This window comes from Notolabrus celidotus, chromosome 13 (assembly GCF_009762535.1).
Source record: "Notolabrus celidotus isolate fNotCel1 chromosome 13, fNotCel1.pri, whole genome shotgun sequence".
NCBI classification, from domain to species: domain Eukaryota; kingdom Metazoa; phylum Chordata; class Actinopteri; order Labriformes; family Labridae; genus Notolabrus; species Notolabrus celidotus.
The window spans coordinates 27,956,518-27,971,096 of NC_048284.1; the positions used below are offsets into that span (position 1 = coordinate 27,956,518).

The 14,579-nt window shown below is 41.3% G+C and overlaps 1 protein-coding gene across 7 annotated transcripts in view; it reads left to right on the forward strand.

Moving 5' to 3' along the window:
- disp1 (dispatched homolog 1 (Drosophila)) overlaps positions 1–14,579 on the forward strand; it is a 90,275-nt gene that overhangs the window by 54,448 nt on the left and 21,248 nt on the right. For 4 of the 7 annotated variants that reach the window (XM_034699334.1, XM_034699335.1, XM_034699339.1 and 1 more), the window contains one exon: positions 9,233–9,962. In XM_034699334.1, coding sequence (XP_034555225.1) covers positions 9,274–9,962 — 689 coding nt within the window. In that variant the 5' untranslated portion in view covers positions 9,233–9,273. Of the gene's footprint in view, positions 1–8,639; positions 8,741–9,232; positions 9,963–14,579 lie in introns of those variants that run through there. The other 3 variants (XM_034699336.1, XM_034699338.1, XM_034699337.1) reach the window with 2 other exon arrangements.

Sequence of the window (14,579 nt, forward strand, 5' to 3'; positions counted from 1 at the left end):
ATAGAGTGCAGCTTGGTCCAGCTGTCAACTTTTATTCTGTGGAAAGACACAAGACCTCGCCTTTGTGTCAGCAGCAGTCTGCCCTAGATGTCTCAACTGCCTGTCAATGCTCTGCGTTGGTACACACACTCTTATGCACACACAGGAGTCAGACGCTGAATTCCTTTCAAAGTAAACAACAGGAAGAAGCCTTGGTTGCACATTGAACTGTGTTCTGTATATTTTTGTAGACTTGATCTCCGTTAACTTGTGACTCTGTCTTGCTTCTTTTAGTCATTACCGGCTCCTGACAGCTGTGGGAGCCGGAGTAATGACTTCATCGGGGCTTCTCTCAGTAGTCTGCTATTCTGAGCTCCTCAAGCTCTGGAGTTACACTTTCTTTCCTCCTCTCTTTTTTTTTTTCAACCCCGTCCTCTCAGCCACCCTTGACTTTGAGAGGGCTGTCATGCTCAGGTTTCACCACTCACTCATGTTTAGGTGTAGCAGGGCACATTGGTCGCATACTCAACTCATTTGTGGCGTATGGGGAAAAAACAGGGAAGTGAGACGTATTGCTGAGACACGCAAGTAAATCCATTTCACGGCAAAATATTTTGCATGGTTTGGATGAGGGTGGTGTGATAGCGGACAATGTTAAACAGTGAAGGATTAGAATGAGTGAAATCCAGAGAGGTTGTAGTATCTGATGCAGTTCTGTGCCTGTTTTCAATGCACAGACCCAACACTCTGATGCAGACCACAAGATAAACACATCAAGTGAATCCAAGCTGAGGATGACAACACTACATTCAATATAAACCATCATAATAAAAATTTTATTTATAATATTAAGTATTATAAGAAGAATAAAAGTAATAATTATCATAATGTATATCATTATTATAATAGTACAATTATTATTAATTTGTCTTTTTATTATTATTATTATTATTATTACATCAGTCATTGATTACTCAGCGGATGATCAGAATTTTTCATTTGTGATTTTAGTCTTTAATTACTTTAAATTGAGAATCATCCATATGTTTTATGAACTAAGTTTTTTAATAATCACATGATTTTGTGAAAGTGTATAACCTGATAAACCGTTGTGTATTTCTACCTTAGAAAGAGCTCTTACATCCTCATGTGGAGCAGGCAGTCTTTTCTGCATCTGGAGTTCCTCTTGCATGCTTGAAGGGGGAGGGTGAGTGGTTGTCAGTTGGGTGCAATGTGCAACCTCAGAGGTAGCTGCAAATAAGTTTAACACACTACATAAAGATTTATGTATACAAAAAAAAACATCAGAATGTTTCTGAAACAGCTCAGACTTTGATAAGCTCTGTATATGCAGTCTTTAGAAGAATCCTGTAGTACTGTAAGACACTGAACAGACACTTCACACCAGAGGTCCACATTCAGATGTATGCAGATGACACAGTTATTTACACCCATGCTAAAACAAGAGAGCAAGCTGCTATCAAACTCTCCACAGTATTAAACAAATGATCAGATTGGTTAACTCAGAGTTGACTAACTCTTAATGTGAGCCAAACTTTAGGCATTAACTTTTCTATCAAGAAAAATAATACACATCAACCTGACATGATGGTTAAAAAGAGAGGTCAAGTTTCTGGGCATGTTGAGAAGTTTTCTATTGTTTTTAGTTCTTTGTGTTGTATGTTTTTAGATATTCCTGCCCAGCTAACTTTGCCTCAGCAGTTGTGTTGTGCATTGTCCCTGTCAAAAAAAAACCTAATAAACTAAACTAAACCATTTAAAAAAAATAGTTTTAACACTTATTTGAACCTGTATGAGCAAATTATTTTGTCATTTAAATTGTTAGAATTTCTGTGGGGATCATAACTCCTGCCTCATTGTTCATTTCTGTATTAAATATATCAGGTGGACACTTCTACTACCATAAGTGTTCATTTTAATATTCATGTATTGCAAGTTGGACTAATAGAAAATATTGTACTTGAGGTGGCTGTAGCTCAGGAGGGCTGAGGACTTGTGTTTCAGTCCACTATATGTTGAGGTATCCTTCTGAGGTATTACTCCTGAGGTTATAGTGTGTCTGGTGTTATGACTACGTGTGACTGATAAGTTGATTAGCTGCCTTACATGGTACTTATATTAAGGTCAGAAGACTTTTTCTTGAAATCCAATAATAAAGCAGATCCTCAGATGTTTCTCCAGAGATAAGCCTTGCAGGTTCTGGCAGAACTACTTGGGGCATCTCTAGATCCTAGTATGTACGCTAACGCAAGAAATGTTGATGTTTTCTTGAGCTCACAAACAAAATGAAGAGAGATGTGTAACTTCGTTAATTATTCAAAACTCAGGAGTGTAAACATGCGTTCACTTTTTTTTTCTGCTGCTATAGTTGAGTTTGAGCATATGGATGTGTTACTGTGTGTATTAGAGCAAAAGCACACAGGAGTCAGCCTGCCTGATGGAGAACTTGGTGCCAGTGACAGGGCTGTAAGGGGCTGGAGTTCATGGCCCATGCAGGGTTTAGGCCCAGAGCATCTTTTTGGCATCCCAGATTTGCCCCACTCAGAGCAGTAACATGATATAAAAAGATGAGGGAAACAAAGATCACCATCTCCTAGCTGCAATCTGGGGCAGCCAGGGCTCAGTGGTAGAGTCGGTTGTCTCTAATTTGGAAGGTTGTGGGTTTCGATCCCAGGTCCTGCTGTCCACATGCCAAAATGTCTTTAACCACAAACTGCCCCCGGTGGCTGTGCTATCATTGTGTGAATGGGATTAGACCTAGATGGTTTTAGACCATCTAGCAGGGCATGTTACTACTACTACAAGGGGTGGGGGTTATTGAGGGGGGATATGACCTAAAGTTAATATGTGATCTGACATACCATACTGTCGGTGTTCATGCACACCAGGAATGCTGCTTCCAAGCACCAAGCAGACAGAGCTGCAACGCATTTTCTGTGATTTTACTGGTGAGCACGTCAGAGCAAAATTTGGTCAGGGGATATGTGCAGCACAGATTCCAGTAATGATGTATAATGTAATAATGAAAGCTTTCAGCATTAAAGAAAATCAAGCTATGTTAAATTGCTGCTTTTGAAAAAAAAACATTTCCTGATACAGGAGATACAGTATTTAGCCACAGCCTCAGTCTTTAATTATCTTCTTAGACTTCAGACAAGTGAGTCATCAGTTGAAACACACCTTCTTGCAGGTAGACTAGATTCAAACCAAGTCAAGCCATTCTAGCACCAAGCCTGTGTTAAAGCCCCAGAAAAGACTCAGAGAGATACACTGAGTGAGCATGTCCACTTAACGCTGCTGTTTTTTGCTGACATCACACTTTGAGAGGACACAAGTTTACCTGATTGCTGTGCCACAGTTCAGTGTCATTGTAACAGCACTCTGACACAAGGTGGAGACTGTGCCCTTTGTTGAGTGAGCTTCCTTGCTGTGCTCCAAAGTCAGAGCAGAACAAACAGAAAACCAGGATGCAGTCTACATTGCTCTCCTTTGCATATCAATCTGTGACCCTGTTTTTATTTAGCTAGTATGGTTCGCAAACGCCACCAATGCTGCACAAAAGCACAGTCCTGCATTTGGTGGGTGTCTGGTGCTCATTTCCAACCCTTCATAGGTGAATTTGCACTGAAACTAAAGCCTGTGTATGTGTGGTATTGAGTTTATTAAAGATTCACACCGAAAAAGAAAAAACTAAGACGTGCAGATAAGAACGGCTTTATTCTGGAACAGACCTCGTCTATTTTGGCTACATTAATCCAATATCCCTTACATACACACCATCTCATTATGGCATAAATAGACATAATGTATCCCTTGGGCAATGATCTTACTGGCACAGGAAAAGTCCCAATTCTTATCAGGTTTGATCAGACTTCTGTCTACTCCCTCCTGAGGCTCATAATTACAGGATCTCGAACAATACAGTTAAGTATGCTAAAAGTATAAACAGATTTTGATAGAAAACTAAAATTAAAACACAATCTCCAAGTCTGCAAGCCTTAAATAAGTGAAACAATGCTTATATGATTTTAACACAACAGTAGCGGCATGGTTTTAAGGTTACATTATTCTCTTGTGGCAAACGTTAGTTCATGTTTAACATAGTTGATGAAGACTTGTTCCCTGCAGTTCTATCATTAATAGATTAAATAATTAGTTGTTTTCTATATGTGAAAGAGACTTTTATTTCACGAGTGCCTAACATTTGTGTTCAGGAAAGTGGCAGAGCTTGTGACATGAGCAGCAGGAGAGGAGGGAGGAGGGCACAAAGGGAGCGAAAAAAGTGAAGAACCCAGGCAAGATTACGCGTGATCAGAGAGGCTGTTTGTACTTTGTGGTTTTAAGTGATCGGAATAGAAGTAACCAGCTTCAAGTACAAGTGTTCACATCCTCTTCGGATGCAATTTAACACGAAGCTCTGTTTACCTTCATTTGACTTTACAAAACATTAAATGATCATAAACTTTTTTTTGTACTTGAGGTGAATGCTGCACTCTCTCACCCACAGATGCTGCACGAGCTAGAGAGCGGAATGGGTGACCACAGACTGAAGCGATGACGTGATATAAAAATTTTGATTATATGAAGCGTGCGGTTCTTGGTTTTACAGTTTTGCAGTTTATCTTTTAATTAAAGTGACTGCACAGCAGACTGGAGTCTGTGGTTACAGTGAGAAAACAGACTAAAAGATAAACGTCATTAACACAGACATCCATGTTATACCTTGTAACTGCACACACTGCACCTTTAGGTACTACACACTGTACCTTTTAAATACTATACACTCTACCCTTAAAATATTAATCACTGTACATTTAAATACTACACACTGTACCCTTAAATATTAGACACTGCACCTTTAAATACTACACAGTGCCTTAAGATACTACACACTGTAGCTTTAACTACTACACACTGTACCTTAAATACTATACACTATACATTTAAGTGCTACATATTGCACCTTGAAATACTACACACTGTACCTTTTGAATACTGTACACCGTACCTTTAAATACGGCAAATTGTATCTTTGAATGCTACAAACTATACCTTTAAATACTGCACACTGTATCTTTTAAACACTACACACCGTACCTTTAAATACTACACACTATACCTTTAGATACTGCACATTGTATCTTTAAATACTACACACCGTACCTTTAAATACTGCACATTGTATCTTTAAATACTACACACCGTACCTTTAAATACTGCACACTGTATCTTTAACATAGGATGAGTTTTCATATTTACATCAGGAGCGGTTCCCCATCCTCGAAGGCCACCATCCTTCACTGCCATGTTTTTACAGCAGCATAGACCATGGGCGTTTTGGGATTAAGCCAACAAGCCCCACTTGGGAGACACAGAAGTAGAATATGCAGTTGTTGTTATTGTGCTTGAAAGACATTGTCATGATAAACATTTTGGATACTTGACAAATGGAGGATCGTACTTGGCATGCATCACAGGAGCTTCTTGTCCTTGAAGGCCAGCTTCAATGATGGAAGGAGTGAGCAGTAACACTAAATACTCCCATGTCTATACACTGTACCTTTTAATAAGCTCTAATAACCACAGTGTTTTCATAATCATGACAGCATGTGGAAGCAATCATGTATTATATGAGGGTGTGCACTAAAATACAGGACAGATCATCATTTATGCAGTAAGAGACATTAGAGCAGATCATCTCCTCTCAATAATAGGGAACACTAGTATACTTATTATACCGGACACTGAAATGACTTCACAATGACTTTATTACCAGTGAACAACGCCTTTCATCAGTCCCTTCCTCAGGTTTACCCAACATATATGTATGCTCCTGCAATCAACCATTAAGTTGGCTGTGCATGGAGAGCCCTATTTACCACTATGATATACTTACTTACGTCTTCTTCACTTTCCTCCCCTGTGCAGGATCATTGCATTTCAAAAACTGTAATGTCGTCTTCCTCACTGAATACATACAGACATCACACAGGCATATCCCTTTTTTATATATTTGTTTGCAATGACTGTCTTCACATGTTGGAATGACATAAGAAATCATTTCATATCTGTTTTTCCCCAGACACAGGAGGAATATTAAATCAATCATTCTTCAAATGATCTTTGTAACGAACATGAAAGTGAACTTTAGTTGATCAGCTTTTGAAACGTCTTTCTCAAGGATCCTGGCTGAATGCCCTTTGGGTGCTTTGAGCTCTGTTTTTGTTGAGGGTCTTTGAGAACTCGGCCACAGTAGGAAGGCCCACCATGTTTTTATTTGTTGAAAGCTTCTGAGTGCAGCTGACTGGTTCATGAAGGGTAGAATGGTCTACTTGAATCATCATGTTGGTGTCATTGTATGCCTCAAAGGGTTACATTTAAAATTTGTACAGTGATTCATTAGAGATTTCAAAATATTGAGATATTAATTACAGGCCGTATCGCCCAGCTCGACATGTAGGTTAGTTGATCATGTTTATTAGTAAAGCTGAGTAAGAAACATGTCGTTCCACCAGTACTCTTTTCTCCTCTTGTCTTTCCACTCCTCCATGCAGGTGTCAGAGCTGCTGTCAGATGGCTGCACACAGCGTGGTAAAAGTAGGAGGGTTAATTGGACTGAATTTATGGAGCTCTTTCTCTAGACTTGAGTTGACCCCTCAAAGTGCTTTTACAGTATATGTCACATCCACCCATTCACAACACATTCATACACTGATGGCACTGGCTACTGTAAAGCATCCATCAGTATTAAACAATCCAATTCACACACCGGTGGCACACCCACTGGGGGCAGTTAGGGGTGAATTGTCTTCCCCAAGAACACATCAGCATGTGGACAGCTGGACCTCGGATTGAAACCCAGACCTTCCAATTGAGAGACGAACGTCTGTAAAACTGAGGCACATCTAGCCCACAACTTGATTTGAATGCAGATATTGAACTTCTAGATCTAAATAGTAATAACTAATAATTGTATTATTGACATTTTTGATAGTTTATAAGTATGTGAAATAGGGCTGTCAACAAATATTCTAAATTCAAATATATATTCGAATATAAAAAAAAAACGCAGTTTGCTTTGCGAGTGGGCGCACTGCATGACGAGTCAGGGACAGGTCACAGGAGTCACACATGCACAGCGTGATCAGATGGCAAAGAGAAATCTTTTCGTCCCCGGATCCTCAGTGCGCTCTGAACGCGTCTTTTCCTCCGCTGGGAATACAGTGAATAAAAAGAGATCGGCACTGGCCTCTTCACATGTGGACTGTCTTGTGTTTTTGGCAAATAACCTGTCAAGCCTAAGACCCTACATTGACAGTGGACTAAAAGAGCCTGACAATCAGTGACACTGGGATAAAATGCAGTTTTTCCTCTTTTTTTCATACTAGCGCCAAGAATGTGAGTGGACTACTTTTTCGTTTTTAACTTTAACTTCAATTAATGTTAATAATATTTGCTTCAATCACTGAATAAGGCCTGCCTATGTTAGGGACAAGAGTCGGGACCTTTAACTGCTCGCACAAGTCTTGTTCAGAACTCACTCACAGAGAGGGGGGGAGGTGGCGAGTGAGAGGTATACAGTCTTAAAAGTGTTACGGTAGGTCATTTACTTGTTTTGTAATGTGTAGGTATGTTTTAGCCATGTTAAATCTGAAATAAAAATACATATACAAGTAGTTATGTCTCCTTGTATTAGTTTGTCCACCTGTTATTTACATAATGCGCAAATATATATATTCCAATGGTTTTAACCTATGTTTTTTTTAGAGAGAATATTCAAATGTCATTTTGGAGCAATTTTGACAGCCCTAATGTGAAAACACACCACATTGTAGATGTTGAAGGGTTAATTGGGTAACTCATTCAATCTCTGGGGACTACAGTGTTGTCACACTTTAGTACGAAGGTATTGAATGAATGAAAGAGCTTTTTCTTAGAGGTGGAGAGGGACTCTGGGGATTGAATGTAGTTGGGTTATTCATTCCACCACAGGGGGCTACAGAGAAGAGTCTAGTGAAGTATGGTCCAGTTGTTATGAGGCTGCCACGCACCTTTTTGCAGAGTGTAGGGGCCGGAAGGGAGTGCAGACCTAGATGAAGGAGTCCAGGTGGGTAAGAGTAGTTTTTGTTGCTGTTTTCTAAGCAAGCAATAGGGTTTTGAATTTGATGCAATGGAAACTGAAAGCAAGTGGATGACATAAAGCTCAGTCTTAGACAAGCTGAGCTAAAGTTGCCGTTGTGTCATCCAGAGATTGAGAATAAAGGTGCCGAACATAGTATGGAGAAAAAAGAAGCAAAATCTTAACGAAAACAAAGCATTACAGTGGAGTCGGGCCAAACTCTTACTAATCCAGGGCTCTGGGGATCAGCACTTGGATCTTTAGTATTTGAATCGGTAACCAAATCAGATTGGTCATTCTTCAGACTCCTAGAAAGGGGGGAACCTATTTCACAGTAGAGGTTTAATGGGGTGGGATACTTCTTGAACTCAGTTGGTAGAGCAGTTGCCTCATGTACAGAGGGTACAGTCCTGGTCACAGCATAGATTTCCGGTCCCAACAGTATGTGGTGCATGTCATCCCCCACTCCCCCCATATTTCCTGTCTCTTTCTGTAACCAGTTAACCTAACAAGATTGTTTTTGGACTGTTGGAGGAAGCTTGAGTACCTGGAGAAAACCCATGCATGCACTGAAAGAACTCCACACAGAAAGCCCCCTGCCCCACCAGGGATCGAACAAGGGCCAGCACACAACTCCTACATGATCAGACACTTATACAGGGATTCTAGTTCCCTGTCACTATGATGGATTCCTATCAATTTCATGATCTTAATGATTTTGGTGGTCAGTGTCATTATGATGTGTAAGCAAGTTCCCAAAGACAAGAGGCCAGTGATGCTAATTTGGGCAGTGCAAACTTGCTAGTACAACCGATAGCTGGAATCAAGTGACAGACAAAGATTTCACAACTAACAATCCGGCCCCCTCACTCGCTCTCCTCAAAGTGAGCTTCCTTTTATTCCTGTTTCAATTTAGAAAAACACAAACAGGTGTTTGTAGTAGTGTGCCTACTGTTTCAATTGTCACTAATAAGCCAAGAGAGGATTCTCAATAAAGACTGTTTAGAACTTCATTTTGCAATAATTGACTTCTTACTTATTCATGTGTGCACTAAACAGAGCCTAAACTTCTCCTTCCCTTTGTCTGATTTCCTTTATTTTTTTCTTTTTCAGAAGATTGACGGTGTCTTTGTCAGCCCCACTGGAAGAGGACGATGGCTCTGAGTGATACAATCTGTGACCATATGGCCCTCAGCAGTGGAGAGCACCATCCCCTCAGTGCCATTGGAAATGCCCCTTTAAGCAATAGCACACAGGTGAAAAACTCCCAGGACCCTCCCACAGCTGTCTCTAGTGAAGATTTCCTCGCACCAGACGAAGAAGAAAACGTTATCGTGAAGGTTGGGGGTTCGAGTTTACAGCAGAAGAGGCAAAGGCCCCATGCTGTCCAAAGAACAAACAGATCAACCCAAAATGGTGGTGTGGTCAAACAGAACGGATCTTTGACATACCTTCCCCCATCCTCTGCCCCCTCTACCTCCCCCATAGACTCCCAAAGGCTGGGCAAACGCCACCTTCCCTCCGCCCTCTCTGTATGCTCTCCCTCCCCTTCCCTCCAGACTCCAGCACTTTGCTGCCAGCGCTGTCGCTTCCAGTCCCCCCTGTGCTGCCCTTGTGAACAACAGGAATGTCTGCGCTTCCAGAATCCAGGAGCCGGACCCGTACCCGGACCCAGCTCCATTCCTAACCATGGGACCAACTCATCTTACCCGTGCTGCCACTCTGCCTGCACATACTCCAACCCTCATCCCCATCCTATCCATCAGTCCTCTCCTTTCTGCCTCCATCAGCACAATCACCAGAGTTGGCAGGAGCACCTTCAGAACCAGGCACCTGGACTCAGGTATGCAGGGGGGTCTTGTTCTTTGATGTGATTTATCAAGTGGAAAAGCCAACTCAGCATTTCCACTTATTGTTCTATTCAATACTTTTGTCTAAAGAGGTCTGTTTGTCAAACAAAGTGTCCTTTGTTTGGCAGGCTAGTATCTCCATGAACCAAAAAGCCTGACTGTGTTGGCTGAGAAACAACAAATTTGTGTTTGTGTGTTTATCAGCATCTAGTTTTGAAAACAAAGGATGTCTCTTAGACCCCAAAGCTCCCATAGCTCCCTCACGGTGCCATGTGCAATAACATGTAATGTCCTGGTAGGTCAGTTGGGGAACATTGGGGAGCATGTTTGATAATAGAGAACATTTTATCAATAGTTTCTTCACATAAAGGCTCATACTCTTAAGGCTTAAAGGTACAGTGGGTAGTATTTGGCGAGAGGTGAGCAAGGGAGCGTTTCAATCTAGAGGCTGACAGCTAGGTATTGCTAAATATTCCTATTTCTACACACTGCATCTTTAAGATAAGCGCTTGTTTTGCTTCTCCGAACATGTCGTGTCCAGTAGGTTATCCAGTGATAAAGCCAGAAGCCACAACTATCCAGATTTGGTGGAATACAGTCAAGTTATTGTTTTAACCAAGATCAAATACTAACCACAAAATCTGTTTATGCTGTTATTATTGTGAAAGACATATTCCTCATGCCACATCTTAAGCTTTTTTTATACACCTGTAACATCTCACCTTCAATATGAATGTGGGGCCAAGTGGTCCTACCGCTGTGCTGGTATGGGGTTATAGAGGAGAGATGTGATCACTGTGAGGTGCAGGAGCAGGCAGGGCAAAGCAGCGCTGTATGTGTATGCATGTCTGCAGCCTGATTTATACTTCTGCGTCGCCCCTACGCAGCAGTGGTCGACGTGTACATGAGCACTACATACTTCTGCGTCAATCTGTCCATAACACTCAGCACTACTCCACGAAAAGCTTGAAGGCAGTGTGGTCCCTCTGATAGTCGAGTCGTCTGTTTCCGGCCCCCAATACATTTTCTGTTTACTTTTATACAGCGATTCTGGAGTATAAGTCAGTCTTGAGTGTTTGTGAAACTCCCACTGTGTTGATGCTGTGGACTCATGATATGTAAAGGGCTTCAGTCTTGTGAAATGTATTCTACTCTCGCTGTGCATCTCTAGACTCCAACAGTGAATGATTCTTTCCGTCTTAATACTTGAACTTAATCCTCAAACTTTGAAATTGATTAAATCTCTCTCCTTTATCACCAGCTTCACATATGCTGATACATGAAGCAGATCCATGATACAAAACAGCTCAGATTTACTTAAATAGCTTACATTATTGTCGGAGGATGCTGGCTAACCCTAACCCTTAGATACAGAACTAAAGCAAAGTTTATCCAGATGACAAGAGGTGGCCAGCCGCTGTACAAGCAAGCATTCTCACAGGTGAACACACAGTGTGACCAAGCCTTCACCAGTTGAAGCATAACGTTAACTTAAAAGATCTCTTTTTCTTACAGTCATCTGTTCATAAACAGCTGTTTCCTCCTGACTCATAAACCATAAACCTACTAGTGAAACTATCTAATGACTGACACAATCATTTGCAACAGAACTACAATAGTTCAAAAGAGAAACTCAATTAATTGATAAATATAATGAATTTCAATTCTTTGCATTGGGCCTTTAAATAACCCTCTGTACAATTTTCTGCCTTTTACTACAAACAGGTTGCTCCCTGCTCAGTCCCCAGCTCCTGCAGTCCATATGTCTGGCACTTAACCCCAATTTGCTCCCGTAGACAAAGCCAGTGATGCATGCATGACTCCAAATAAACACGATCCTGATGAGTAGCCTGGCACTACGCTCTGCAGCCTCTGCTATCAGTGTGTGAGAGTGAGAGTGCTGACTTGTAGTGAGAGTGCTTTGAGTGGTTGCAAGATGAATAGATCTATGTTAGGGCGGCCTACTTACCATTAACACAAAGTGACATTCCTTGTCACGTAGAGAAGTGATGGAACGTTTTATGGAATCCAGTGTCGTCGGCGTAAAATCAGATGCTTTCCATTTTTATCCAATAGCTCTAACCTCGTGGTGTGAGTATTGTTGTGGTTTTTCAGTCTGAGAGAAAAGTGCTGATGACTCAAGACTGTTCATGGATGTCCTTGAACATGCTGTTCATGGAGTTGCTTCATTTGTTGCAGGGTTGTATAGGTTTTTGTTGGTGCTGTTAAAGTTAATGCGATAATAATGCGATAAAGCAAATTCCTTTTAACGCCACACTGTTATTTTGGATCCGTGATTATGTGTCGATTTGAGATGAGTTATATCACCAGAGTGTGTCCAGTCTCTTGAAGCCAAGCACACAGCTGCTGCAAAGAGCTCCGTTGCAAACTAGGAATGTAAATTTTAAGTATTCTCCATGATCGATCTTTGGGAGTATTAATGATCAATTAGCGATTAATCATCTAAAGAATTGACGTTTTCCATGTCAAAAACAATGCCAAATGCGTTTTCTCCCCCTGAATCAAAATTTCTTTTGCAACACAATGTATGTAACTGACAGTATTGAATAGCTACGGATAATAATGAGGCGTACACAATGTTAAACATGCTGAATATCAACATGTGGATTTACTGCAACAAGAGAACTGTATAGAAATATATTTCAGACTCACAGTGTCCAGTTTTCTGTCTATTCGTTCTTATTGAGAAAAATAAGCATGTGAACGTGGTCAGGTGTCAGTTGGGAGCGCAACCGAGTCATAATCAGTCTGGCAGCGAGAGAAAAAAAGCGCTCTTGGAGACCTGTCACTCAGCCGCAACCCCCACTGTGTGCAACACCTTTAGCAGCTGATTCACATTGAAACGTGCTTTAAACTTAAAACACCTCCCTGATAGCAGAGCAAAATATAAGACCACATGATGTTTGTTCCACGTGATACAAATTTGAAAACAAAAAACGTTTTTGATTAAGTTCTTCACACTCAATTAATCGATATTCGATTAATTGTTAACAACCCTGTTGCAAACTATACACTTTTTCTTTCCTGGCCTTTATTTCCCCCCATGTTAGGTGCCTTAAGCTTGAAGGATCCAGGAAATGATCCTTGAGTGATAGGAAACTTAAAGCTGGGGTTGGTAATCAGATTTAGATACACTTTTTGTCATACTGGTTAAAATGATCTTTATGTCCTGATGGTAATCAATACATGATGTGTTCCTAAAAAAGAGGGAAAAAAAACTGCTATCTACAGCCGGAGTAAACCTGGGAAAACACCAACCAATCACCGTTTTTGGCTCCCCAAATTTTAAACCAATCAAATCCCGTTCAGCCGTTCTGCCCTCCTCCTGCGCGTACATTTCCCCGGCGTGCACTCCTCCGAGTCCCCGTCTCCTGCCTCTACTTCCCCTGACTCTATTTACTGCCCCTCTCGCTCGTCCTCGGGCCTGTCCCCTCTGACCTGATGAGGTGCTTTGCTCAGGACTGTAGTCCGGATCAGAGTCTAAAAAGCTCTCACCAACAAGCAGAATAATTAATGACGTTCAGTAAGTCCTACAGAAAATATATATTTATTGTAGCGTCCGTCCAAGCCGATTCGTGAAAATGTTGAGCTTTAATAACCGGTCACTGTCGGCCGTGATCACGCCAACCAACAAAGCAACAATCAATGTTTGAATGAATGAAAAACTTCTCCTCTCCTCTCTCCCACTCGCACACTCTACACCTCTCCTGATGCCTTCACTGACCGTCAACACTGTAGGAATTAAGAACATCTACACTGAACACGTTTAACAAACAGTAGAGCTGTTACAGTATTATATGTGTTATAACTTTTCTCCTGATATCGTGTCACTGGTACAACTGGATAATGCTAGAATGATAGTTGTGAGTACTAACAGCAGCCATGTTTGTTTGTGTTTTTAACTTTCACTATGATAATGTTTTGGTGAGGACCGGTTTTGAATCAGTCACGATCATATGGTCGAGAATCAGCGGCGCTCGTGCATGTGAGCGGGGGGGGGGGGGGGGGGGGGGCGTCGTTTTGGAGGAGCTCCGAGGGAGGAGGGGAGGGGTTAGACTGAGTCCTGAGGAAAAGCTACATTCAAATTCATGCTGGTTTTCCGAGACTACCAACCCTAGCTTTAACTAACCAATATCCTAGCTGTGTATTGAGTCTGTTGTTGTGATACTTGCAGTTCATCAATTTGTGTACAGCTGCTTAAAACCATTGACCTTGGATGAAGGAGTTGGGGGTTTGAACACAATTGGCTGCAGTTCTCATAAATCTCCACTGAGTAAGGTAAAAAAAAAAAAAAAAGAGGAGCACACAGTAGCATTTTATGGTGGGGAAAAAGATTAGCATGATACATATACTTCTTCTTGCTTCACAGCACAGAAATGTTTATTAGAGAGGGAAGTTGTGGCTGACATGAAGGGAGAGGTTTGTGTAGCCACAGCAGGAACAAACACCAAATCTAGCGGGGCGTACCAAGGCAGCACATAATCCTTCAAAGATACCTTTTTTCCTTCCTGCTCTTTGTTACTTAATTTTTCCTTCCTTAGTTCTCTCTCTCTCTCTCTCTCTCTCTCTCTCTCTCTCTCTCTCTCTCT